Raw genomic sequence first — 13,919 nt, forward strand, 5'->3', positions numbered from 1 at the left:
GTGTCCATTCTCCCAATTGCTCTGTCTCCTTTGCATCTGCTCTGATGATGCCAACTTCAACAACTGAGCGCTGCAGTTGACAGAACCCTTAGCCGGATCCAACCCATCTCCTGGACTTCAGCCCTCACCTATTCTGTTCCCTCCCATAGCAATGACAGGGTCCCTTTTGTCCTCATCTACCATCCCACAAGCATCCACATCTGTAAGATCATTAGCTGCCACTTCTAGCACATTCAGCAGGATGCCACCACTAGACATATTCCCCTCCTCTCCTTTACCAGCTTTCCATAGAGACCGTACCCTCTGGGACACCTAGGTCCTCTTGTCCTTCATTCCCAACATGTCCTTACAGCCCCTAGTTACCTTCTCATGTAATGCAGAAGGTGTAACACCTGCCCATTTACTTGCTCCCTCCTCAGTATCCAAGCACCCAGGTATACCTTCCGGGTGAAGCAGCACTTTACCTGAACTTTATTCAATCTAGTCTACTATATTTGCTGCTTGCAATGTAGTCTCCTCTACATTAGGGAGACAAAATGCAGACTGTGTGGCCGCTTTGCAGAACACCTACATTCTGTCCATACAAATGACACTGAGCTTTCTGTTCAGTGCCTCTTCAACACACCACCATTTTCCTGGCCAACATCTCTGTCCCAGGCTTGATGCAGTGCTCTCATGAAGCTAAGTGCATGCCAGAAGGACAGCATGTTATTTTCCATTTGGTGACCCCAACAGCCTTCAGGGAAGAATATAGAGTTCAATCATTTTAGGGCTTGAACACCTTCTCCCATGTCCTTAAACCCCACACCTCAGGCTTTGTCATCATACTCAACCTATTGTCAGCTTCTAATAGTCTCCATTAGCAGCTATTCATTCACCCACACTGACCTTTACCCACTCCTTTGTCTGTTTTTCTCTCTCTTTGGACTCCATCTCCATGTATCATTTACTACTTCCCTTCCCCCACCTATCTTCTGCATAAATACAAACCTTTTCCTAACTACCATCAGTTCTGAAGAAGGGTCACTGGATCTAAAGTGTCAACTGTGCTTACTGTCCACAGGCGGTGACAGACCTGCAGATTTTTATGAGCAATTTCTGTTTTTGTTTCTGATTTCTAGCATCCACAGTTCCTTCAGTTGCTTTATTCTGTGAGATCCCTTGGGGAAGAGCGACCATAATATGATTGACTCCATTCAGAAGAAGAGTGAAATGGTCGAATCTGAATCTAAATCAAGGGAGTTATGAGGGTATGAGGCCTGAATTGACAGCAATTGACTGGGCACCTTACTGAAAGGATTCATGGTGGATGGCAATGGTTCCTCTTTAAAGAACATATACATGAATTACAATAATTAGTTATTCTTGTCTGGTACAAAAAGAAAAGAAGAAAAGTGGCTCAACCATGGCTTTACAAGACAAATTAGGACTACTATTAGATTTTAAGAGGAGACATGTAAGATTACTAGAAAAACAAATCTGAAGGAATGGAAGCAAGTTTAGAATTCAGCAAAACAGAACAAAAAAGGTTGATCAAGAGCAAGAAAATAGAGTAAAAGAGTAAAATTGCAGAGAACATAGAAACTGACCATAACACTTATATAATTATGTGAAGAGTAAAAGACTAGTAAAGATAAATATAGGTCCCTTACAGTCAGAAATCAGGAAAAGTATATCGGGCATCAAAGAAAAGGCAGGCAAGCTGAACACCTGCATTGGTTTTGTCTTCACAAAAGAGGGCACAAATATTATCCCAGAAATGTTATGGAACGAAGGGTCTAGTAAGTGGGTGGAAAAGAAGGAAATCAGCATTTGTAAGGAATGGTGTTAGGGAAATTAATAGAGTTACAGGCTGACAAATCATCAAGGCCTGATAACCTAGACCCTAGAGTTGTAAAGAAAGTGCCCCTGGAAGTAATGGACACAATAGTGGTCATCTTATAAAATTCAACTCTGGAACATTTCCTATGGATTGGAGGATGGCAAATGTAACACCACTATTTAAATAAAAGAGGAAAAGAAATATCACGAAAATAAAGCCCAATCAGCTTTAACATCATTAGTGGGGACACCACTGAGTATATTGGGACAATACTGTGGCTTTAAGAAGTGTTTTTTTTTCCTGGTTTCTTTTAGAGAGAGAACAACTTGTGAAGCCTTGTGTTTGTTTTTAAAGTTGGAACAATAGAAGCAGCTGGAGTGGGTGGGTCAAGCTCCTACCCACAGAACCAGAATCTTTCATTTAGCTTTGGGGTCTTGAAGAAGTGAAAGCTATTTTTTCCCTCTTTCAGTTACAGCCACAAGCTGGGGGCTCTATGCCTGCTATTGGAGTTGCATGAGAGGTAATCTGTTTTCTGAATTTGCCTTTTGCCAAGGTGTGTTTATGGAATGTTATTATATTAGAAGTTAATTAGTAATAGGTATTATTTTGTTAATTTTTCCAACAGAGTTAAGTTATTCCAAGTAGATTAGATTACATTAGATTACATTACAGTGTGGAAACAGGCCCTTCGGCCCAACAAGTCCACACCGACCCGCCGAAGCGAAACCCACCCATACCCCTACATTTACCCCTTACCTAACACTACGGACAATTTAGCATGGCCAATTCACCTGACCCTGCACATCTTTTGGACTGTGGGAGGAAACCGGAGCACCCGGAGGAAACCCACGCAGACACGGGAAACTCCACACAGTCAGTCGCCTGAGGCGGGAATTGAACCCGGGTCTCAGGCGCTGTGAGGCAGCAGTGCTAACCACTGTGCCACCGTGCCGCCCATACTTCTCTCTTTTGTCGTATTTTAGTAATAGTGTTTGCTTAAATTGTGTTTTGCTTAACATCGAGTAATTTGACCAATTGAATTGCATCTGGAATATAGCACCTGACATTTACCTTTAAAATACAAAAATGTTAGGATCTAGGCTACGTTAATATATTTTGAGGGGGTCTTGTCTGGTTTATTACACCATTATAAAACATATGATAACCAAACAGGTGTAAAGCATTGACAAAATTGGACTAAATCAGCATGAGTCTAATGAAAGGCAAATCAAGCTTAACAAATTTGCAGGAATATTTTTGAGAATGTGACTAATAGAATATATAAGCGAGAACAGTACATGTGGTAACTTTGGATTTTCAAAAGGCTTTTGACAAACCTTGAAAGTGGTTAATCAGCAGAGTTAAAACACATGAGATGGGTGGATATATATCAACAAGGATCGAAAATTGGTTGACAGACAGGAAATAGAGAGTGGGGATAAGTGGCTCTTTGTCCAAGAGGCATGCAGTAACGAGAGGTGTACTACAGGGAGTGGTTCTTGGGCCCCAGCTATTCAGGATATATATAAAGGATCCAAATGACAGAATGAAATGCAACATTTCCATTTTCTGATGACACAAAATTTGGTGGGATTGTGAGGAGGATGCAAGGAGGTTTCAAGGTGATTTCGTCAAGTTGAATGAGTGGGCAAACACACGGCAGATATAATGTGATGAAGTGTGAAGTTATTTACTTTGGTGTAAGAAACTGAAAGAAAGTGTATTAGTTAAATGGTCATGATTCGGAGATGCCGGTGTTGGACTGGGGTGTACTGGGGTACACCCTAGTTAAATGGTGATATTTTTGGAAGTGTGAGCAAATAAAGAGATCTGGGTATCCTTCTACATCAGTCAACTAAATTAGACAGGCAGATATAGCAAGCAATTTGAAAGGTAACTGGTATATTGGCTGTCATTGCAAGAGGACCTGAGTTCTGTAATAAGGATATCTTACTGCAGGTATATACGGTCATATATTTCATGCAGTTTTGGTTGAACTAAAAAAGGATTTACTACCATAGAGGGATTGTAGCTATAAGGAGAGACTAGTAAAATGCGAGCTGTTTTCTCTTGAGCCGTGGAGGAGACTTAATAGAAGTTTATAAAATTGAGATGCAGAGATAGGGTTGACAGTTGGAATCTTTTTCCCAGAGTTGAAATGTCTAATGCTTGGGGGGGGGATGAATTTAAGGTGAGAGAGGTAAAGTTCAAAGGAGATGTGAGGGAAATGTTTTTTACACAGGGAGTGGTAGGAGTCTGGAACACACTGCCAGGGAGGTGGTGGAAACAGATATAATAAGGGCATTTAAGGGACTTTTAGATAAACACATGAGTATGCAAGGTATGGGGGAATATGGACCAAGGGCAACCAGAAGGGATCAGTTTCATTTTGCATTATGTTTGACACAACACTGTGGGCTGAAGGGCCCATTCCTATGCTGTATAGTTCTATGTTCTTTCATTTTGAATGATGAGGCAGGTTTGAAAGGCCAAATGGCCTACTATTGTTCCCAGTTTCTATGTTTCTTTGTTTCTATTTTATTCTGAGCTTTAGCATGATGGAAGTGAAAGCAAAGGCAGTTTCTTAATTCAATATCAACTTCACAAATAGACATATCACTACTGGAATGATGTGCAGTGTTCTTTATTGTGTATCTTGCAAGTTTCCAAACAATCAATGCTTCAATTTCCATACAATTAAGATTTTAGAGAAACAACCACTTCAAAAGGACTGTTTAATAATCTGTTTCCCGCTGGACTAACCCACTAAGCTCTTTCTATACTGTTCACTCAGTCACTCTGTTAGAAACTGATTCTTTACAATTGGTCATAATATTCAAGATGTGGAATTACAGACATGTTTTGTTATTTAACATTTATCAATCCCATAATAATCCACATTAATATTTTACCACAAATTAAATTGAAAGGTCAATTGAAATGTTTTAAATCAGACAAATTCAGGCATAAAATGAACATGAAGAAAATGAACTTTTTTCATATTTTAACTTTTCCATAATTTGTTACCAGAAACACTGAGCACAACTTCTGCACACTGGGGCCCCAAACAGTGAGGGGCAGGGCAGAGAAAGGAATAATCCATGGCAAATTGTAGCTAGTGGATTGGAATAGAGTAAGGGAAAAGCCCACCATCATTGATCTGAATTGTAAACTCTCAAGGAATCTGCTGGTGAGGCATTTATTATATTCTGAATTCAGACTTTTCATATCCATTTAATGATGACTCTAGTTTAGGAATAACTGTGAAGTCCAAGGTCTGTTGCAGAACATCACTTAACCTCTGTTAAATCTGATAGTGAAGCTAGTACAGTGACAGATAGCAGCAGAAAATATTTAAAAATGGATAGTAATAAATGTTGGCAGATCCATCAGAGTATTGAATTCAAATGAGAGTCTCCGTCTTTTCAATGTTTAACAGGATTTGGGGATATGAGACCCTTACATTCATTATCTGGTAACAATGTTCAGTTACTGACAATATAATGCTGGATATTCTGCCATCACAGTGTCTAATTAATAGCATATACAATAAGTGACCTTTGTGCGTTTGACAACATTAAAGTCTCAAGCCATGTTAAATAATGAGCTGCTCATACTGCCATGTGACCCATTCATCTATATGTCACATAGAAAAATTACTAGATGATATCATAGTCAATTAACCAACAACAAATATGCCAATGATATAGGGACATATAATATACAACAAATCCTTCAGCTTTTAACTGTAGAAACAGTCATAAATGAATGGGTTCTTGAAAAAAAAGGAAAGTTTAAAGTGTTTAATTTTTAAGTGATTTTGTTTTGTTCTGATTGAAAATCATTCTGTCCAAATGAGGCACACAACGCTCTAACTCTGTTTGATGTACATTCACAGGTAGTTTCAAAGAATAAGTATCTGGAACAGTTACTGTTCAGTTTGTATGCACTATTGGTTTGATGTTACTTTATCACTTTATCCATCTTGAAGAAAGTCATCTCTTCAATCATGTCCAGCTATAGAACAGATTAAACAAACTTGGCTAATCTTTGGTGTTGATGGGAGAGGTGCAGTTACATAATTCAAAGGTAAAAATAGGACCAAATGATAATTACTTTTTAAATCTCTAGAACTAAATCACATTGGTTATGTTTTTCCCTAGGAGATTGTATTTCTCAGTAGTCCTAAAATAAAATGTTAAAGTTGGGAGATGATGTCGTCATTAAATAAGGTCCATAGTGAGATTAGTAGAATTAGATACACAATGCCTGTCTTTAACGAACAAATTTTGGACATTTGAAAAGCAGGTGTCCAGAAAAGATGCTTGATTTAGTGATACCAATCTGCCCTTCTGAAGTTCTCAAGTAAACTTTATCTCCAGCATCTAATCCTAACACAGCACCTCCTGACATTGATTGATAACTATTGTGATATGCCTGGTAGGCTGCAACAACGGCTTTGCCATTTTTTGTGAGTTCAACGTAGGTACTTATTCTGTTAACTTCGAGGTGGAATGAAAAAAAATACACTCCAGGAATAGAACACACAAACATGCCTGTTTGGGTAGAATAAAGTCCTTGACCATTGTATATTATATTTTGAAATATAATTGGCGCATTTGGTGCTGGATAATTGGTGCCCAGACTGACACAGAAAGCTGCAGTTACATAGTTAATCACTGGTAGAGTTCCTGGTTGTCCTACAGGTCCACGGTCTCCTTTTTCTCCCCTTTGTCCCATTTCCCCTCTCGCACCCATTTGTCCCCTTTGTCCGGGAGCACCTCTGTTCCCATTTGCACCTGGCCTTCCATTAGAACCATTTTGACCTTTAGACCCAGGTGGTCCTCTGGCACCTTGGGAGCCTCTTGATCCAGGTTGCCCAGGATAGCCTGGTGGACCTGGTTCTCCTCGACGTCCAGGTAATCCAGGAGTGCCTGGAGGTCCTCTTTCTCCATTTGCACCTGGCTCACCTTTTGGTCCCTCTGGGCCCATGGGACCTGGATCTCCTGGTGGCCCACGTGGAGCACGTATGGCTGTTTAAGACAAAATGGCAGTCATCTTCAGTTACCTTTAAGCATACCTTGTGACAACACTTGAAGTTTATATATTGGCATAATCACCACAGGCAATGTGAGATATTTGTAATCACCATTAAATTATAAAATATGAAAATGATGTCAGACATTGGTTGCAGGAAATATTTCATCAAAGTAGGGAGTGTTGTGCAGAAAATGAAGTCTGAAAATTAAAAATGATAAACTTTAAGGTAACAATAAACAAAGGAAAGCAATCAGTTTGAAACTCTGGGCAGCTTTGCAAATTCTGTATCATGGTGTAAGGAAATGTATATTGACTTTAGTCTTCTGAAGGTCGAAAGCTGAAAATGTCTCGAATTTCTCTATAGATTGAAGCCCCTATATTTCTATAATGCTTCCAAAAATTATATTCCCATACCACATTTTTATATCCTCTGATTTTTGCCAACTATATATCTCCCTGAATCCTCTCTTCCCCAGTCACCATTTGTGATCATGTATTCAGCTGCTTCAACCACAATCCAGAATATCCTTTATAAATTGTGGCTGGCCACAGTATTCTGGAGAGATTTAGGCTCTTTTCAGTACAAGATTGATAAATCAAGGATTGAGAAATGATTTTCTCATCATTGTCAGTTCAGAAGCAGCAATATGCAATAGTCAGTGAAAAATGTTCAATTCAATTCATGACTCCTCAGACACTGAATTAGCCTGTGTTCATATGCAGCTAGAACTGACAACATCCAGTTTTGAATTGACAAGTAGCAAGTAAACATTTGCAACACAGAGAGAGTATCTAACCATCTGCGCTTGACATTCAATGGCATTGCCATTGTTGAAATCCCTGCTCCCAAGATCCTGGGGATTACTATTGATCAGGAACAGAACTGAACAAGCCATGCAACTGGGGAGGTAGTGGTGTAATGATAATGTGTTTGGATTAGTCATCCAGAATCTCAGGCTAATATCTTGGGAACATGGGTTTGAATCCAAACATGCCAGATGGTGAAATTTGGAATTAAAAGCTGATCTAATGAAGATCACATTATCATTGTTGTTTGTGTAAAACCCAAATTGGAGGAAATCTGCCCTCCTTAAATGTATGGGAGTACATGTGATGCCAAGTTGACTCTTAATTACTTCAGGACATTTAAGGATGATCAATAAATGCTGGCGAGCCAGCAATGCCTACATCCCTTGAACGATTTTTTAAAAAGATGACTGTAGCTACAAGACCAAATCAGAGACAGGGAGTTCAGTGCTGAGTATCTCACCTCCTGACTCTGCAGAGCCTATCCACCATCTCCAAGATACAAGTGAGGAATGTGATGGAATGTCATTTTTTTATGTGTACATGGGGTGTGCACATTGCTGGTTAGGCCTGCATTTATTATCTAACCATTACCCACTTGCTTGGGCAGATGTATTTCCAACAACACTCAAAAAGCTCAACACCATCCAGGCATTGATTGACTGGCACCCTACCCACCACTTGCAATCCCTTCATCACCTCATTCAATAGTGGCAATTCAATCTAACATTCTGCAGATCACTCAACTGTTTGCATACAGGAATATTACCAGATAAATTAAGTGAAATACATCCTCCAACATATTTTATATTGATGGCAGAGGGCACGATTGCCTCAGAGTCGAATTTTGTTTTTTCAAACAGGAGAGAGAATTTAAATATTCCTGAATAGTTCAAAAACACTTTCATGTGCAAGTAAGCATCCACATCCTGACCTGACAGTCTCACAGAGGCTGAGAGAATACATAGAATGTGTTAAAAGATCCTAGGACCAGGAAATCAACTGGGATTAAGAATGCATCACTGTAATGGGTAAAGGTTTGACCACAACAGCCACTTTCCCCAAATCTCCAATGGTGGAAAATTTAGGCCGAAATGTATAGCTCAACAAATTATAAACTAAGGGTTTCTACAAACTCATTTCATACTTTATTCTTTCACATTAACATATTATCCTAATATACAGGAGACTATTTGACCCAATGTGCCTGAAACAGCTCCTGAAACACTGCATTTAGAAAGAATAATTAATACTTACGGAGGCAGCGTGGTGTAAACCCATCCCATTTACCAGTGATAAGGCAAGTGAGACATCCTTTCCCCAGAAGATAATAGCCACGTTCACAGGAATATGTCACAGAGTTTCCAACATATTTGAAAAATCCATGTGGGATTTTGGTAGGAACTGGGCACGTGACCTCTGCAAGATAAAATTAAGAATAATTTTAGTAGTTGCACAGTTCACATCAATAATGGAGAAATCAGTGACTAAGAACTATAAACAAAAACAGAAATTGCTGGAGAATCTCTGCTAGAAAGTAGTGTTAATGTTTCGGGTTCAGCAGCGCTGATTGGAGCTAGGAAAAGGTGGTACTTATGCTGAAGACAGGGTATGGCTGGGGGAGGCGGAGAGGGTGGAAGGAGTATTTGATAGATGGAAATAGATTCCAGAAATAGAGACAGCAGTTAGGCAGGCAGAGGGATTGATAATATAGGACAGAGAGGAAGAAAAGCTGCTAATAGAGACCATTTTTGGTGAAAATGGGTTGACTGTGATGAAAGCAAGAGTTGAAAAGTGAGGCGTTGAAAAAGCACAGCAGGCCAGGCAGCATCCGAGGAGCAGGAGAGTCGACATTTTGGGCATATGCTCTTCATGAGGAATGATGGGCGGGGAAGGGACTGAGAGATAAATAGGTGGGTAGGGTTAGGCCTAGGGTGGGGAAGGCAGCTGGGAAGGTGATAGGTGGAAGTAGGTAGGGGGTGATGATGATAGGTTGGTGGGGAGGTTGGAGTGGATAGGTGGGAAGGAAGATTGACAGGTGAGACAGGTCAAGAGGACAATGCCAAGTTGGAGGGTTGGATCTGGGATGAGGTGGAAGGAGGGGAGATTTGGAAACTAGTGAAGTCGACATTGATACCGTGTGGTTGAAGGATCCCAAGGCGGAAGATGTAGCGTTCTTCCTCCAGTTGTTGAGTGGCTTGGATTTGGCGGTGGAGGAGGCCCAGGACTTGCATCTACCCAGTGGAATGGGAGGGGGAGTTGAAGTCAGCCAAAGGGCAGTAGGTTGTTGGGTGGGTGTGTCCCAGACATGTTGCCTGAAATGCTCCATGAGTTGGCGTTCTGTCTCCCCAATGTAGAGGAGATCACATTGAGAGCAATGAAGACAGCAGATTAGGTAGCTGGTTAGCTCAATTGGCTGGATGGTTGGTTTGTCATGCAAAGTAACATCAACAGTGTAGGTTCAATACTCACATCAGTCAAGGATACCATAAAAGCCTCTCCCCTAACCTGAGGGTGGGGTGACCCTCAGGTTAAATCACCGCCAGTTGTCTCTCTCTAGTTAGAAGTTAGGACCATGGTGACTTTCCCGTTTACAAGATTCGTTAAGTGTAGGGCATTGCCGTCTGACTGTAGAAGGATAGTTATTGTAGATGAGCTGGGTGGATGTGCAGGAAAATCTCTACTGGATGTGAAAAGATCCTTTGGGGCCTTAGACAGAGATGAGGGGAAAGGTGTGGGCGCAGATGTTACACCTCTTGCAGCGGCAATGGGAAGGTGCCGAGTGTGGAGGGTGGGTTGGTGGGGGGCATGGACCTAATAAGGGTGTCATGGATGGAATGATCTTTGCAGAATGCATGATAGGGCCTGGAGACTGGAGGGCAGGCAAAAGACAAAGAAGAAGGTGTTCAGCCTCTGAAATTATTGAACTCAATATTGATTCCTGAAGGTTGCAAAGTCCCCAAGTGGAAAATGAAATGCTGCTTTCCCACCTTGCACTGAGGTTCACTAGAGCACTACAGCAAACCCGAGACAGAGATTTTGGCTGGGGACCATGTATGTTGACATGGCAGGCAGCCAAAAGCACAGGGTCATCTTTGTGGACAGAACAGGAGTTCTGCAAAGCATTCGCTCTGTCTGCACTGATCCTAACCCTAAACCTAAACCTCATTGTAATCTTACTGATTTTGATCTGCCACCGCAGCCTCCCTGGCATCTGGTTTGCCCTTGTAGGAGCTGTATTTATATGGCTAGCCCAGTTTTTTTGTCAGTGGTACCCCACACAGAATCCCTATAATGTGGAAACAGGCGCTTCGGCCTAACAAATCCACACCAACCTTCCGAATAGTAAATCGCCCAGACCCATTCCCCTACCCTATATTTAACCCTGACTAATGCATCTAACATGCACATCCCTGAACACTATGGACAATTCAGCATGGCCATTTCATCTAACCTGTACATCTTTGGACTGTGGGAGGAAATTGGAGCACCCAGAGGAAACCTATGCAGACACGGGGAGAATGTGTAAACTCCACACAGTTGCCCGAGGGTGGAATCAAACCTGTGAGGCAGCAGTGCTAACCACTGAGCCACTGTACTGCTCTCCACTGAACCACCGTGCCAACAGTGTAAGATTCAATGATTGCAATGTCATTGAAGATCAATGGGTAATATTTGGATTTTTTATTGCTGGAGATGCCCATTGCTCAGCACTATTGTGGCGCAAACATTACTTCTTAGGATCTTGGGGCCTTTAATGCATTACTGATTGGTACAACTAGTAGACTGGCCAATTATTATGCAAGTTAATTTCAAATGCAATGTATGTTATAAGGACTCAAATGTAAACAGTAATCAAGTTCTCACATGAGTTACTTAAACCACCAGTAAAAGACCTGGAAAAAATAATAACTGGAATTGGAGTAGGATTGATCAGCAAAACAGTGTTATGGCTTCTGATCCTTTCATTTCAATGGACTGACTATTTAAATCTGGCACTTAATAAATCAACTTAAAAGTTTGAAAACTGGAGATTGTCTTTTCAAACATTATCTTTCCAAATTTGAAGAATTCTTCCAGACTATATGTTTACTAATTGTAACTTTTGGCAGGAATTTCCCCATTGGTCATGATTAACATAAGAAAATTGATCATGATTGAGTCAATTAAATTTAAAGGTGAGGGGCTTTTGAGGAGAACCATCACTGCAAATGGAAGAGATACTGCAGTACCACAAAGGGACAGTTGCTATATCTGCTGAAAGGCAGAGGCACTACAGTTAAAGAAAACAGGTTGATTTTGTAAAGTTTGACCCACTGACGTCTTTTCCTCCTCCCTCATTGCCAATTTATGGGTATTATGGGAATGTGGAAAGGGAGATATTTAGCAAAACCTGATCTTTGCTTTCCTTCATTGACTTTGTTGAACTTGACATGGATGGTCAACATCTCTATGAACGTAGCAGAAGGTGAATGCTAAATTAGGGTTGGGACTCAGTTGTGCATACCCTTGCCTTATACTGATTGCCACAGCTCAAGCCCAAAATAAGACAGTGTAGCTAAAGAAAACACAGACCAATTATTATTAGTTAATGTTTTGAATGTATTCAACTAAATTACTTACTGGTACATTTTGGTGGTTCACAGTCCCAAACGCCTGAATCTAGACAGTGTAGTGTTGATGATCCCGACATTGAGTAACCAGGGTTACATGTATATGTCACTGTGTCGCCAGCAACATAAGCCTCTCCGTTACTGACCTGAGGTGGTCTCCCACAACCATTCCCTAAATTAAAGGCAAAATTATCTGTGAATCATGTATTACAATAAATACAACAGCACTTAAACAGAACTGTTTAACGTGGAACAATGTACTAAGACACTTCAGAGAACAATTTGAAAAAAGAGTGTGAGGCTTGCAAAAGTGATTAGAAGAGGTGACAATAGTCTTGATCAGAGGCTTGTTTTAAAGTTGTTAAAACAGGCAATTCATAGGTGAGTAGGGAGAGAAGCCTAGCTACTCAAGCACACCTGTCAATGTCGGGATAAATGACAAGAAGCGAGACAGGGAATTGAATATCTAACTTGCTTGAGACAGAGGAAATGGAACTTTGGGATGGGTAGTAAGGTTTACAAAGGTATATGATGAAGAGTGGTAATACACTATGGCCATAGGTTAGGTTGAAGTTTGTGGAAACTGAAGCATAGGCAGTTGACCAGGAAAGTACCAGAGTTATTGATATTTTTGAATGGAGTGCATATCAGGTGGGTGTTGTTTTGGTGATCGGGTGGGTTGTGGCTGGGTCTTGTTTTGGTGATCAGGTGGGTTAGGCTGGGTATTGTTTCGGTGATCAGGTGGGTTGAGGCTGGGTCTTGTTTTGGTGATCAGGTGGCTGGGTCTTGTTTTGGTGATCAGGTGGGTTGAGGCTGGGTCTTGTTTGGTGATCAGGTGGGTTGAGGCTGGGTCTTGTTTTGGTGATCGGGTGGGTTGAGGCTGGGTCTTGTTTTGGTGATCAGGTGGGTTGAGGCTGGGTCTTGTTTTGGTGATCAGGACTCATCAACATACTGGAGGCCAGCCATCAACTTGCAAATTGATTACTGTTTATGTACATGAAAAAATGGCTGGTCTATCATTCCTTATAGCCAGCAAATTGATGATAGGGATTTCACAACTGACTTTTAAAAATTAGCAAAAACAAGTGATGTTTGTCTCACTGAAATCCAACATTCTGTATATTGACACTGCCATCAAAGCCCATCCATCTGCTACTTTGTAATCCACTTTCCTGCTATTCAATACCAGGAATGAGGGATGAAACGAAAGATCAAACAGAGGGTAGGTGCCAGAATTTCCATAGGGGTTCTTATAGTATTCCATAACAACCTCATTCATGGGAAACCTGGGACTAATTGAATAAATAGTCTTTGTGTTATGTTTTCTCATCTATTTATGTTAATCCCTTCATTGAGTCAAAATATGTTTCTCAATTTACCATAAACACGTTTCTGGAGACCATCAACACTTTCCTCAAGTTTTAAAGATGCTGGAATTATACTGTAAAATAAGGAAGGAACCAGATGAAATGACTTTATTAATGAAAGTTTGAGTATGTAAAAACACAGGAATTTCTGATGAATCAACAATGCAGACTTTTCTCACGCTTCATGGGGTCAGTTGAAGAATATTAAAGCAGAGGTTCTATTGGTTCTGCTATAATGCAAATTTCTTCAACGCGAATTGGCTTTAACGC

At 40.7% G+C, this 13,919-nt stretch overlaps 1 protein-coding gene across 1 annotated transcript in view; it reads right to left on the bottom strand.

The window, feature by feature from the left end:
• Nucleotides 1-4,460: 4,460 nt before the first annotated feature.
• The window catches only part of LOC122564220, a 67,132-nt gene continuing 57,673 nt past the window's right edge, over nucleotides 4,461-13,919 (bottom strand). The window contains exons 10-13 of the mRNA XM_043718917.1: nucleotides 13,662-13,723; nucleotides 12,293-12,454; nucleotides 8,927-9,088; nucleotides 4,461-6,855 (exon numbers count right to left, since the gene is read on the bottom strand). Coding sequence (XP_043574852.1) covers nucleotides 6,098-6,855; nucleotides 8,927-9,088; nucleotides 12,293-12,454; nucleotides 13,662-13,723 — 1,144 coding nt within the window. The 3' untranslated portion in view covers nucleotides 4,461-6,097. The remainder of the gene's footprint in view (nucleotides 6,856-8,926; nucleotides 9,089-12,292; nucleotides 12,455-13,661; nucleotides 13,724-13,919) is intronic.

The sequence above is a fragment of the Chiloscyllium plagiosum genome, chromosome 28 (assembly GCF_004010195.1).
Source record: "Chiloscyllium plagiosum isolate BGI_BamShark_2017 chromosome 28, ASM401019v2, whole genome shotgun sequence".
NCBI lineage: Eukaryota > Metazoa > Chordata > Chondrichthyes > Orectolobiformes > Hemiscylliidae > Chiloscyllium > Chiloscyllium plagiosum.